The following is a 12,663-nucleotide window of genomic DNA, read 5'->3' as shown; positions in this document are numbered from 1 at the left end:
TCTCATTTATGCTCAGAAGCTCTAGGGTCATGCATGGCTATTACAATACATATTCCATACTAGAAGTTAATATACTGAGATTTGCTATCTGATGTTCAAAAATTAAAATAGTGATGTTAAGAATCTCCTGGCACCTTGAAATATTGTTTATAGAACAAAGTGGTATTTTTAATGAGAGCCCATTTTATTAGACACCTAAGAGAGGTGTCTTTAGATGCTCATGTGTATAGAGAAAACGAGATGTAGAGCCAAGTGGTCATGAAATTCTACTGATATTCTGTGTAAGGTTTAAATATATTCAAATTCCTGATGCAAGTAACTGGTAATAATGTAGTTAATTCTAGCTCTGTTAGGTTAATTAATAGCTGTAGTAGACAGGAAACATTTTATTGATTGAAAAACCTAAATAAATAGAATCAGACATCTTAATGCATTTTAGTTCAATAATTGTATATAATTTAAAATTCTTTTGTTGGAAGAATGGCAAGTTTAGGGTTAGGATTACAGTGGTACTTGATATGATGTTTATGTACATTTATTTATTTGTATGTATATTGTGATACATACATGTATGAAGGGGCAGAGTTTGTATCACAATGGTGTGAGGCTGTTTTTGTCATTTTATCTCTGTCATGATCCATAGCAATCACTGTTTAACATTTGGATCTAGATTATCAATTCTGATTGTGATAATATCGTGATTTGGTTCTCCTGTATATACATTCATCTTTAAATTAAACTGTATTTTTCTCTCAACAGATCTTTGTGTACACTTGTATGTAAATGGACATACTCTTCAGAAAGTGGCTGGGATGATAGTTTTTGGAAGTTGATTGGATTAGAAGATCTGGTGGCAAATAAATATTCAAAAATAGGTAACATATTGAATACTTTTTAACTGTAGGATTCAATAAGAAATTTTAAGGCTAGATAAGAGCCTATTCAAATGTAATGGAAAACCATGTTTACTATTATAATAATGTATTTTGGGGACTATTTAAGAAAAGAATTGTATCCCCAAACTACTTCTAGTATAACATTGTGTACTATATTCTACAATTTGTGATAGAAAATTGCTGGAATCTTTCTACCAAAATTATGACAATGGATAAATTCCTCTACAAATTCAATGTATCTGGCTATAGTTTTGTTTTGTTTTGTGTTTTTGGCTTTTCTTTTGCCAAGGGCTGATGTAGATATAACATGTAAGGTAAACCTGAATTAAGAAAATGCGGGCAGGGGGGTTAATGTGTGTAATATGACTTCTTCTGGCATAATGTTTTTAATCAGGTACTGCAAGTATAATTTAAGTGATTTTTAGATCTGTTTTTGAGTGGATTCTAGGAAGCATTACATTTGCTCAAGGCAGCATACGTAGAGCCCCCTCCTGTTTTCACCACAACAGCAACTCTATGAGGTTGGCTTGAGAGAGGGTGACTGGCCCAAGGGCATGTTGTAAGCTTTTGTAGCTGAGGGTGGAGTAGAACCGGAGTCTCCCTACTCAGACACCTGAACCACTACATTATATGTCTCTGTAATAAAGCATTGTAAAGCTGGATTCATTTAAAATATGGTGGGGGAAAAGAAAAGAAAGCATCTAATATTTATTCAGAGAAAAATAAATAAAAAGAGAGGTCTAATAGACATTTAAATTTGTAATTGTAGGTCTTGTGAATTTCAGGCAGGGACTATCACAGAGAATGCCCATTTGCTGTGTGTCATAAGATCACACATTGTCAATTTTGTGACCTACAACAGACGACTAAGTTTTGGTGACTGAACAGCAAGTGTAACAAGACTATCAAGGTGGATAAGCTACTGAGAGATTGGAATATTTGGTCCATCCCTTCTTTTTCAGTGAACAAATATTTCTAACTGTGGATAAAATTTCAAGTACTGAGATTTAAGGAAGCTGTTCACACCCTATAATGATAGTTGACAGAAGTGTCTACAGAGGAGAGACAAGGGAGGAGTAAACAATGAAATCCCTGATCCTGTGGATACTTCTGATGTTTGATATCTTCATCCATTTTACATAGAAGTGCTCTTGGTCAGCCAAAAGATAAATCAAGGAATTTCTAGCCACCATGTACACATACCATTTTGAAAGAAAAGTCAGGATACAACCATGATAAATCAATAAATATTTTCCTTGACTTTCATCAACCACATAGTGACACTTGATTCTAATTTACTGCATGCTTCTAGGTAAAATGTTAGGTATTATCCATTTTGTTTTGTACATCTTCACAATAGACTTCCTTAGAGTATGCAGGAAAATGCCAGTTTCTAAGCAGTCACATGTCATACTGCCTCAGCATTGAAGCCTGGTATGAAGAAGAGGACAAGGCCTCACTCAGGAGATAAGGAAAGTGAAAAATTAAAGGCTTGCTGTACCATGTATATTCCAGAAAACTCTCTAGTCTTTAATAAACTGAAAATATTAATGCAAACGACATCAGCTGCCCACTGCTTTTCTCCCGCACCAATCTCAACACGCTAGGAATATAACACCTTTGGAACTACTTTGCAGTTATCATGCTCTGTCCCCCTGTGCAAAATAGCTATGTGAGCCACAGATTACTCACGTAGCATAGTACAGAAGGATATTTGATTTGGGCTTGTCTACCTACTGCTGTTTCTAGTAAAAAATCTGGATTTTAAAAATGTGATTAGGCTGATGTAATTAACATGCTTTGTGAACTGAACTATAGTTATTTTACCAATTTAAGCCAAAGTTTAATGAGAGTGTTAATCTCATTAACTGCACAATACTTAAAATGGATTTCCATTTAAGATGCTCATTTAGCAATTTTTTTCCTGGATAATTTTAATCAATTTTCCTTGTACACTTAATGGGCTTTTAATGGCTATGCTAAGCACCCATGACATAAATGGAAACATTAGCATACATTTTTAAAAAATTATTTATTTTAAAGTATCCTTCACAGTTAATCATTTGGATTTTCTTTTCCAGCCATAGTAATGTAATTTGCTAAAATAAATGGAAATCAGAAGATACCAGTAATAAATGTACTCAGTTTTCTAATATTCAGTAACTTTTGTACACTATCTTTTGTATGAATTATGTTGAGACTTTTTGTATAGATTGTTCTGCACTTCTTGTACCACTGTTAAGAATAACATCATATAGGAAACCTATGTAAGGTGAGAAAGGGTGTTTCTTTGCAAAGAGCTCCTGGGTGGGGCTGGGGCTGGGGCTGGCTTTGCGCTGTGAAAAAGGCGGGGAAAAAGCTGCTTTTGGCTTTTTTTTTTCTTTTTCGCACTGCAAAACCAGCCCCATAGGGTCTATGAGTGCAGCACAAAGGGGCATTTTGGCATGCTGAGGCCCCTTTAAGCTGCTTCTTTATTTTTGCTGTGTGAAGCCAGCCCCCATATGGCCCTGGGCACACTCATCAGCAGTGGGAGCAAGAAAATGGTGATGAAGGTCAGCTGGGCGGAGGAGGGCAGGGCGCTTAAAGGGCATAGATGGGGGGAGATGGGTGGGGGAATTGCAGCACCCCTGTGGTCATAAGTGCAGGCAGGCTGCCAAGCACCCAAATTTTGATCACGTGACCATAGGGGTGCAGCAACGTCTGTAACTTTGGGCATGGGTTATAAGTCCCTTGTTCGGTGCTGTCATAATTTTGGTCGCTGAACAAATGGTCATAAGTGAAGGACTACCTGTAACTCTTGAGCACCAGGTTATTTCTATGGGAGAATTTGAGGTTTTGGCTATATCCTCTGATATCATGTACCATAGTGTTTCTTAAACTGTTTTCCATGGAACACCAGCATTCTCTGAATAACTTAACATCTTATTAACATGTTTCTTGAGTTGTTTCCAAGTTTCAAGCAAATATTTTTGTGGATTTTGGATCTATTCAGTATTCAGAATTAAATGAGTACTCACCATAATGGAAGAGAAGATATTGGCAGATCTCTCCTCAGATGTTACATAGAAACCATTGAATTAAAAAATAATCATGGGAAGACTTTTGGATGAAAGTTTGCCAAAAATATGAGCTTTTAAGTGAAAGGCTTACTATTCTTTTCCTTCAACATATCTTTGTGAGAATGGGTTTTCCAAATTTATTGTTACTAAGACCAAATATTGAAGTGATTCTTTCTTTAGCAAATTTGATTTCAGTCATTGACAAAATATATAATCACACGTAAGCTCATACAGCCAATTACAATTTGCAATCTATTTATTATATGTAAGGAAAATTAAGATATTATTAAAATATAAAATATTTCAATACTTTTATTCCCCCCCCCCTTTTTTTTAAAGAAACAGTCATAGGTATTCCTTATTTAAAAGTTTAATACTGTAACAATGATCTTGCCAACTGGGGAAGAATTTGGACTTTGAAGAGATCTGTTAACCCATAGCAGAAGGCAACTGAAAGCTTCAGTGCTGGAACAAAATCACAGAAATTCCCCATGTGATAGCTTTGCGGGTTTTGACCCCCTCCTTTTTTTGTGCAATGTTCTAGATGCTCTTAAATGCTTCAGTCTTTCAGTGTTTTTTCCCCTTCTGCTTAAATGCAATCCTGATAGCAATTACCTTTTGGCAATTATTTCTTTCTACGCTAAAAGGATGCTACTTATACTATAAGTAGTAAATAAATGTTTTAGCAGAAATTTGAGCACCCTAATGGCCAAGTTGCCCTATGGAGGAGAATTTTTTTTCAACTTAAATAATTTATGAAGCTCAAGCTAGGGATTGAATACAATATTTATATCGTTCATTTCAAGGACAAGAAAAGCACTTTCCATTTTAAATTACTAAACCTGCATGTGCAAATAAGAAATACCTTTATATAGTTGATAGTGACACAGTGAAACTAGGATATGGCAGGTAGTAAGCAACAATTATACAATGCTGAAATGACAATTACGTATATTGTGGATAATTTTTCTATGGTTGGCTAAAATTGTAAATTTATAAACAAATGTGAGTGATAGATTCCATTAGTCTTTATGCTAACTCCGATTTTTGTATTTTGCAAGTTCAACTTACCTTGTCTCCCAGCATGGAATGTTGTAGCACATTTTTTTTTCCTACTACAACTTTATCCCAAAGATTTGTGCAGGTGTGTACATGCAGAATGAGTACAGCATACAAGTCTTTCATAGCGGCTTTATGTATTCTGTAGAGAACTTGAGAACAAATTGTTGGATGCGATGGCAAAACAGATTCAAATTGTCTTTTTCTCCAGTTGCCGCAGTACAGCATCTTTGGTATTTCCTAAGGGTGCAGAATTCAGTTGATGATTCTGTTCTCTTATTGAGGCCTCCTGTGATTCCGCTCCCTCTTTCTAGATGGATCACCAGTCATTCAGAGAGGCTTTCTGGGGCTCAGTAATAATGCAGCAGGGAGCAGATAAAATTTTAAAAGCTTGTGTAATGGCCTGCTTGAATAACCATTGAATGTCATGCTGCATGGCTTAGTTGCTACAGAAGAACTGAGATATGCTGGATTTCTATTCACATGTAGTTTATGTGTTCTGTTTTCATTTGGCATTATCCAACATCATCACTCAATATTTTCATTTTGTGTTGGAAGACTCAACTGAGTTCAGATATTCATGGAACTGCTGAAGAGAAAAAAAAATCACATTACTCTATAGTTGAGATTAAAGTACAATTACCTAGGGAGATTCAGTGATTGACTATGTTTATCTAAGGATGAGAAACCTCAGGGTTGTGGCCCCCCTTGTAAAGCCAACCAGGCCTATCCACAGGACATCAGGTGAAGCCCCTTCTGCTCCTCCAAAGCCCTGTTGCTACTGTGGCTGTGTTTTGCCCATGCTTTGCTTTTTGTGTATCAGATTTATATATATTTCTGTTCAGAAAGAAAACTCAAACAGATTATGGTTAAAACTGTGTAGAAAATAGTTAGAAGGTAGACACCCCTTGAGTCAAGCTCAATGGCATACTCATGTAATTCTCTGGGAAACAGTGAGTAAGTGGTTTGCCACTGCCTTCTTCTCGGTTTAATTTTTTCTTATTTTATTTTTTTTTAAAAATAGCTTTATTAAATTTTAAAATAGGAACAGTAAAAACTAAGAAAAACTAATCTTAAAGGAAGAAAATAAGAAAGAAAGAAAGAAAATTAGAAAGAAAGAATGACCAAGATCAAAAGTGTGAAAAAACAAGAGAAAGAAAGAGAAAGAAAAAGAATTGATTCTGATCCTCCTCACAACAGATATAAGTAACACTATACATCAATCTCTTGCTCTAAGTTTGCAACATAACCTTCATTATTACTATAAACCCATATTATTTCTAATAATAAAATCCATACAACATATAACATATTTCATTTTTTTTCCAGTTTCCTGCAGAATGTCCAAAAAAAGTTTCCAATTAACATTAAAACATGAAAATTACACAATGTCTTTTCTCAAATCCAAGCCATCAATTTCACCATCTCAGCCAACTCCATCAGCTTCACTATCCATTCCTCCATTGCAGGTAAATATATCCTTCCACCTTTATAAACAGATCCTTAAAACCTCAACATTCAATCCTGGTCACAAAAAAAAATCCATTAATAACTACCAAAAACCTCAACATATATATTAACCATAATCAAATAAGTTTGCTTTATAAACCTTCTGTTTACTTTTAAAAAGCTTAATCTTTAATCCTTTCAAATAGTATCCCACAAGTTGATTCCCCATCATTCCTTCTTTGTCTTCTCCCAGAAACAGACCCAGTAATTTCTCTTTGTCTCTTCCCAGAAACAGCCTCACCAATTCCACACATTCCTTTTGTATATCCAAAATAAAAAATAAATTCAGAACAAAGCTTCAGTAATATTTTGCGTGTCTGTTTTGGACAGGATGGTACAATATGTGTGTGTGGGTTCAGAAAACCAACATAAAAATGATTGGCATAAGTCTTTATAAAAAATATTGGAGTGCAATACAAAAACACACACAGTCATCTGATAATTACCAGTGTTTGAATAACCCAGGGTAACTGACTAGATAAAGAATGATGATATGGCTAATATAGAAGCAACATATGTACAATATGTTCTTTGTTTTGTGCTAACTACTTGTAATGGGGAAAAAGATCATCTTGTATTTGCTGTTGAAAATAAATAAGCAGGGAAAATACATAATGCATGAGCAATAAAGCAACAGAAAGGAAATAAATTAAAAAGCATAAATATTAATATTTTTACACAATAAAAAGCCTGGACAATAGATAGGTACTTGATCCTAAAAACATAACAAAATAGATGTCAAATGTGTTCTCTGGGAAGGCTTTCAAAGCTGGAAGGCCACCACTGATATGCTCCTAGGCAGCTTCTCACAATATTTTATCATATTATGGCACCAATAGCAAAGCCTCAGAAGGTGATTTAAGGGCAAGGTAGAAATACATGGAAAATGTTATTCCTTTACATACTGTGGACTTAATCCATGAGTGAACTTACAAATAAAAGTAAGATTTTGAAATGAGACTGCGGTTTTGCTGTCCGCATCAGGGTGGGCCACTCATGGGGTCTCGACAGGCGAGAGTGAAGACAAACACGCAGGTTTTCCTCGAGGTGAGTGAGCCCAGAGCGTGTTCTGAACTACTCTTTTATTGGGTATTACAAGTCAGGAAGCAGGTGGGGGGGGGCAGGTTGTGGGGGCATATAGCCTTTTATAGTCATGCAACAGCTTTAAGCAACACTATTGGTTTATTCTATGTTTCCTGTATAGCCTGTCATGGTTATACGTTTCCCTACTTGCTTACGTAGCATCAGGTATTTTTCAAGCAGTGATCGCCTTATCGTGCTTTTAGGTGCTTTTATTATCTGGTACCTTCCCTCATCCTAGGTTTCTGGTTCGTGTGTCGGCCACTGGCCTGGCCACACTGCAGAAGCCTGAATCAAGTTTCTGATAAGCAAGCATTTTATTCCAACATCTCCTCCGTTTTGTTTTAAAAGTAGGTGTGCTGTTCTGTGGGTTGTGGTCTACCGACTCCTTCCCTTCCAGGGTGAGCATAGACCTATGTGATTGTATAAAACTGGTGGATTCCAACTCTTCGTCAGAGTCTAATATGCGGAGGGATGCTTTTTCCATATTTTCTCCAGACCGTATTGGTTGGTAATGGTGGCGTTCCAGTACCATATTTTCCAAGGCACCTATTTTAGTTTCCACAAATTTTGTTAGGCGAGATAGAATGCAGGGGCCAAATGTACATGCAAGGAGTAGCAATACCAGTGGTCCTGCTATGGTACCTATCAGGGTGGTCAACCATCTGTGGGTTGTGGGGGTGGCTCCCTGCGGTTGGCTGGTATTGTCTTGGGGCCCACCGGTACCGGGGGTTCTATGGGGGTTTGTGTTAGGCGTATAGTAAAAATATTCCCCGGCTCCCCGGTTTTATCATGAACCCGGCCTACCCAAGTGACCCCTGACTGCCACCCCGTGTGTCGTTTTCCCTCAGCGGTGAAAGAGATTTTAACCGGATTACAATTAACATATGTTCCAAATTGGTTTTGCTCACATCGTACGTTCCCACCAGTCCGTCTGAGCGTAATAAGATCACCTCTGAAAGGGGGGTTCCATGTTATTTCTCCCGTGGAGACGCAGCTCCAGTCCGCACAAAAGTAATCGTTTTCCCCACCACACTTCTTCCGGTATGTTGTTGCCCTGACATGGTCGGGGCAGACATAAAGGGGCCATCTCTTGATCCATCTGTGGCTAACCATACCCGGTCTGTTGGGAGAAGTGGTGGTGTCCATCATCACACCAAAGTCAAAGTACAGGTCAGGAAACCAGGACCCCGGCACCGCCATAGATGAAGTGGAGTTCAGGATGTCTGCGTGTGCGTCCAATACCGCCCACGTTAGGTTCTGGGGTTGATGGGGATTGTGCTGCGCATAGTTAGGTGCGCAGAGGGCAACGCTCAGTAGCTGAAGGGCAACCGGGAACCACAGTATTCTTCCCAATTGAGGCAGATGTGACATTTTGATTGAGGCCCTTCCCTTGGTCTACCTTCTGTTGTCCCTGCTGTCCTCTTCCTCGGCTGTACGTTGAGGGTCAGCTTCCGGAGTGACACCAGTAAGGCCTCTTATGTGGGGAGGAGGAGGGGCGTCTTGGGCGTCCGGCGAAAGCGGGAGATGACAAGGACGGACGCAGCGACCAGGGACCCACAGAACCTTATCGGGAAGCTGAATGGCCGCGTAACCTCGACCCCAGGTGATGAGTTGCGCAGGCCCTCTCCAGGCAGGGTCTGGCAGGCAACGATAGTAGACAAGTGGTCGTTGGTGGTCAGCGGCAGGTTGTGAGGCAAAGTGACGACAAGCAGCAGAAGTGGCAGGTAGTCCGGTCAAGTTGAGAAAGTTAAGAGTATAGAGGCAAAGGTTGAGAATGTCTTGCACCGCTGGGAGGCTAGGGGGCCCTTTCCCCTTTGTTTCTATATATCTGTCAAGAGCATGTTTTAAGGTCTGATTTGCTCTTCCAATTATGGCTTGACCTTTGCTGTTGTATGGTATGCCGAATTTGTGTGTGATTCCCCATTTCTGGCAAAAGGCGGCAAAAGCACTGCCTGTATAGCCAGGCCCATTGTCTGTTTTAAGTTCTTTTGGGCGTCCCAGGGTTGCAAAGGTTCGAATACAATGATTAATAATGTGTTTAGAGGCTTCGCCCCTTTGAGGGGTGGCCATGATGAACCCCGAGTAAGTGTCAATGGAAACGTGTAAGTACTTCCATGGGGAAAAGGAAGCATATTGGGTAACATCCATTTGCCAAATTTGGTTGCACTCTGTCCCCCTGGGGTTAACTCCCATGGGCACAGAGTGCGCTTGTTTGCTACAGGTGGGGCATTGCTGTAAAATTGCAGTGGCCTCTGTAGCAGAAATTTTGAACTGCTGAATGAGCGCCTTTTTATTCTGGTGGAAATAGGAATGACTTTCCCACGGAGTGGGAGAGGAAAAGGCAAAAATGAGTGGGGAGGAGGATGCAGCCGCGGCCGCAGCGTCGGCCACGCCATTCCCTTCCTGGAGGATACCAGGGAACGGTTGGTGGCTACGAATGTGTGCAACAGGGAAAGAATGAGTCCTTTGAGAAATGAGGTGTTGTAAGGACAGAAACAAAGATAGAAGAGTTGGTTCGATAGAGGGGGATAAGTAGGCTTGATAAATGGAGGAAATAATTTGGGTCCGGCAGGGCGTGACACAGGAAGTGCGTCTTGTGGCGTGAGGGAGGAAGAAGAAGGCGGAAGCAAGGTTGTGGTAATGGCGGAGGCCAGCGCAGCCATTTTGTGGCTGGTGGTTCCGACAATACGACATGCTTGGAGAAAATCAGCCAGGGTGATGCCAGGTTTGTTAGCTATGGGCTGGAGCACCTTTTGACAGTCCGAATTAGCGTTTTCATAAGCCAATTTCATACACAGTTCACCTCTAGCATCTACGTTGTCAATTTGGCGTTCTAATGCAACTTGAAGGCGACTAATAAAGGAAGAATAGTCTTCTGTAGGCGATTGAATTATTTTAGAAAAGGTTTGCAAAGGTTTGCCCTGATTGTCAGCAACCTTTCGTAAGGCTGCTAAGGCACAATTTTTAATAATAGGAAAAGCAGCTCTATCGGAGTTTTGCTGTTGTGCGATAGTGCTGATGGTGCCAGTCCCCAGGACATCGTCAGCAGTAACATTTTGAGGGAGTCCAGCATTTATGGCAACGGCAGCCTGTTTGCCGTACTCCGAATTCCAAATTACATATTAAGCAGGGGTTAAAATCATGCCAAAAAGCGACTGCCAATCTGCAAGCAGCATTTCCACAGCAGCAGTAGAAAGCGAAGTAAGCAAGCCCATAACGTAACGCGACTGCAGGCCATAATCTCTAACAGCACTTTTAATCTCTTTGATTTGTTTGTAATCTATGTGCGTATGCACCGGCTGGCCGGGAGCGCCCGCAGCAGCTCCGGCGGGCACCACCCAGGTCACCGGAAACATTGCACACGCTTCAAGATCCTCAGCAGAGAGTTGACCTGACTGCTGAGCAGTCTGCATAGCTCTGATTATGTGACCCCCCCTTTGAGGTTTTATAGTCAGGGGGGGACTTGGAGCCATGGGAGCCGTGGGACCATTGGCTGGATCAAGGCACCCAGAACCTGCTGACATGGGAAGTAAAGTGGCCGGAGAATTTTTAACAGAATCATACGGGGGTGGTATGGGTTCTGCCGGCATTTGGTTGTCGAATTTATGGTGAATCATTAAGCATTCCATGACCACACGCCATGAGGTCAGAATTTGGACCGGGGCCCTAGGGGCCGCGTGGAAGTATTCCCCCAATTTTGTCCATGTGGATATTTTCAGTGACCCTTTTTCAGGGTATGATGGACATTGTTGCCAAATGTAAGACAAAAGGCCAATTAATTCTTTGTTTTTCAAACGGGGGAGGGTTTTGCCTCCGTTTGAAGAAATTTTAGAGGAAGATTCGGTTAATTCCCTCAATTCCTTCAGATGCGCTGTCTGTTGTTGAGAGAATTTTCCGCCCATACTTACGAATATCCAGCCGTGTTTCAGACGGGACGAGTGCACAGCTCCCCTCGAGCGAATAAGTAAGGACGGTCCGAGACGCACCTCGTGAACTCACGCGATCACGTCGGGGTCACCACAATGCGGTTTTGCTGTCCGCATCAGGGTGGGCCACTCATGGGGTCTCGACAGGCGAGAGTGAAGACAAACACGCAGGTTTTCCTCGAGGTGAGTGAGCCCAGAGCATGTTCTGAACTACTCTTTTATTGGGTATTACAAGTCAGGAAGCAGGTGGGGGGGGGCAGGTTGTGGGGGCATATAGCCTTTTATAGTCATGCAACAGCTTTAAGCAACACTATTGGTTTATTCTATGTTTCCTGTATAGCCTGTCATGGTTATACGTTTCCCTACTTGCTTACGTAGCATCAGGTATTTTTCAAGCAGTGATCGCCTTATCGTGCTTTTAGGTGCTTTTATTATCTGGTACGTTCCTTCATCCTAGGTTTCTGGTTCGTGTGTCGGCCACTGGCCTGGCCACACTGCAGAAGCCTGAATCAAGTTTCTGATAAGCAAGCATTTTATTCCAACATGAGACCAGAAGTGAACTGTGTGCTGGTGTAGATGCCATAATTTTGGGATAATATGATCATACTGGCTGGATACAATCAGTATTCTTACTGCCTTATTTTTATTAACTGAAGTTTCTGGAACATCTTCAGGAGCAGCCCCATGAATTACCTGTCGCAATAATCTACTCATGAGATCACTGCAGCATGGATTAGTTGGCTCACCAACTGTCACTGCTTAAAAGGGACTTTGTGCCAAAGAGGGATATAGGTAGTCCTTGACTTACAACCATTCGTTCAGTGACAGTTCGAAGTTATGGCAGCACTGAATGAAGGGACTTACGACTCATGCCCGAAGTTACAGCCACTGCAGTGCCCCCACAGTCACATGATCAAAATTCGGGTGGTGGCAGCCTGCTTTCACTTATGACCACAGGGATGCTTCAATTTCCCCCACTCACCTATCTCCTCCCCATCTATGCCCTTTTGGCCCCCTTTCCACCATGCTTCTGGGCCAGGCTGGGTCTGGGCTTTTTTGGGGGGAAAAAAAAAGCAAAAAGCAGCCTCCGAGCTGTGGCGTGCCAAAAAGCCCCTTTGTGCCATGCAGCAG

General features: G+C 40.8%; 1 protein-coding gene across 11 annotated transcripts in view; it reads left to right on the top strand.

Annotated features, from left to right (window-relative positions):
* Window positions 1-12,663, top strand: part of FGGY (FGGY carbohydrate kinase domain containing) — a 304,303-nt gene that overhangs the window by 185,730 nt on the left and 105,910 nt on the right. For all 11 annotated transcript variants that reach the window (XM_088153195.1, XM_088153186.1, XM_088153193.1 and 8 more), the window contains one exon: window positions 760-875. In XM_088153195.1, the coding sequence (XP_088009321.1) occupies window positions 760-875 (116 nt within the window). The remainder of the gene's footprint in view (window positions 1-759; window positions 876-12,663) is intronic.

The sequence above is a fragment of the Python bivittatus genome, unplaced genomic scaffold (genome assembly GCF_059951505.1).
Source record: "Python bivittatus isolate LINGU-HERP-01145 unplaced genomic scaffold, Pbiv_v1 ctg000700_np1212, whole genome shotgun sequence".
In the NCBI taxonomy this organism is placed as follows: Eukaryota; Metazoa; Chordata; class Lepidosauria; order Squamata; family Pythonidae; genus Python; species Python bivittatus.
The sequence above is the reverse complement of the archived record's forward strand: the minus strand, read 5'-3'. Positions and strand labels throughout refer to the sequence as shown.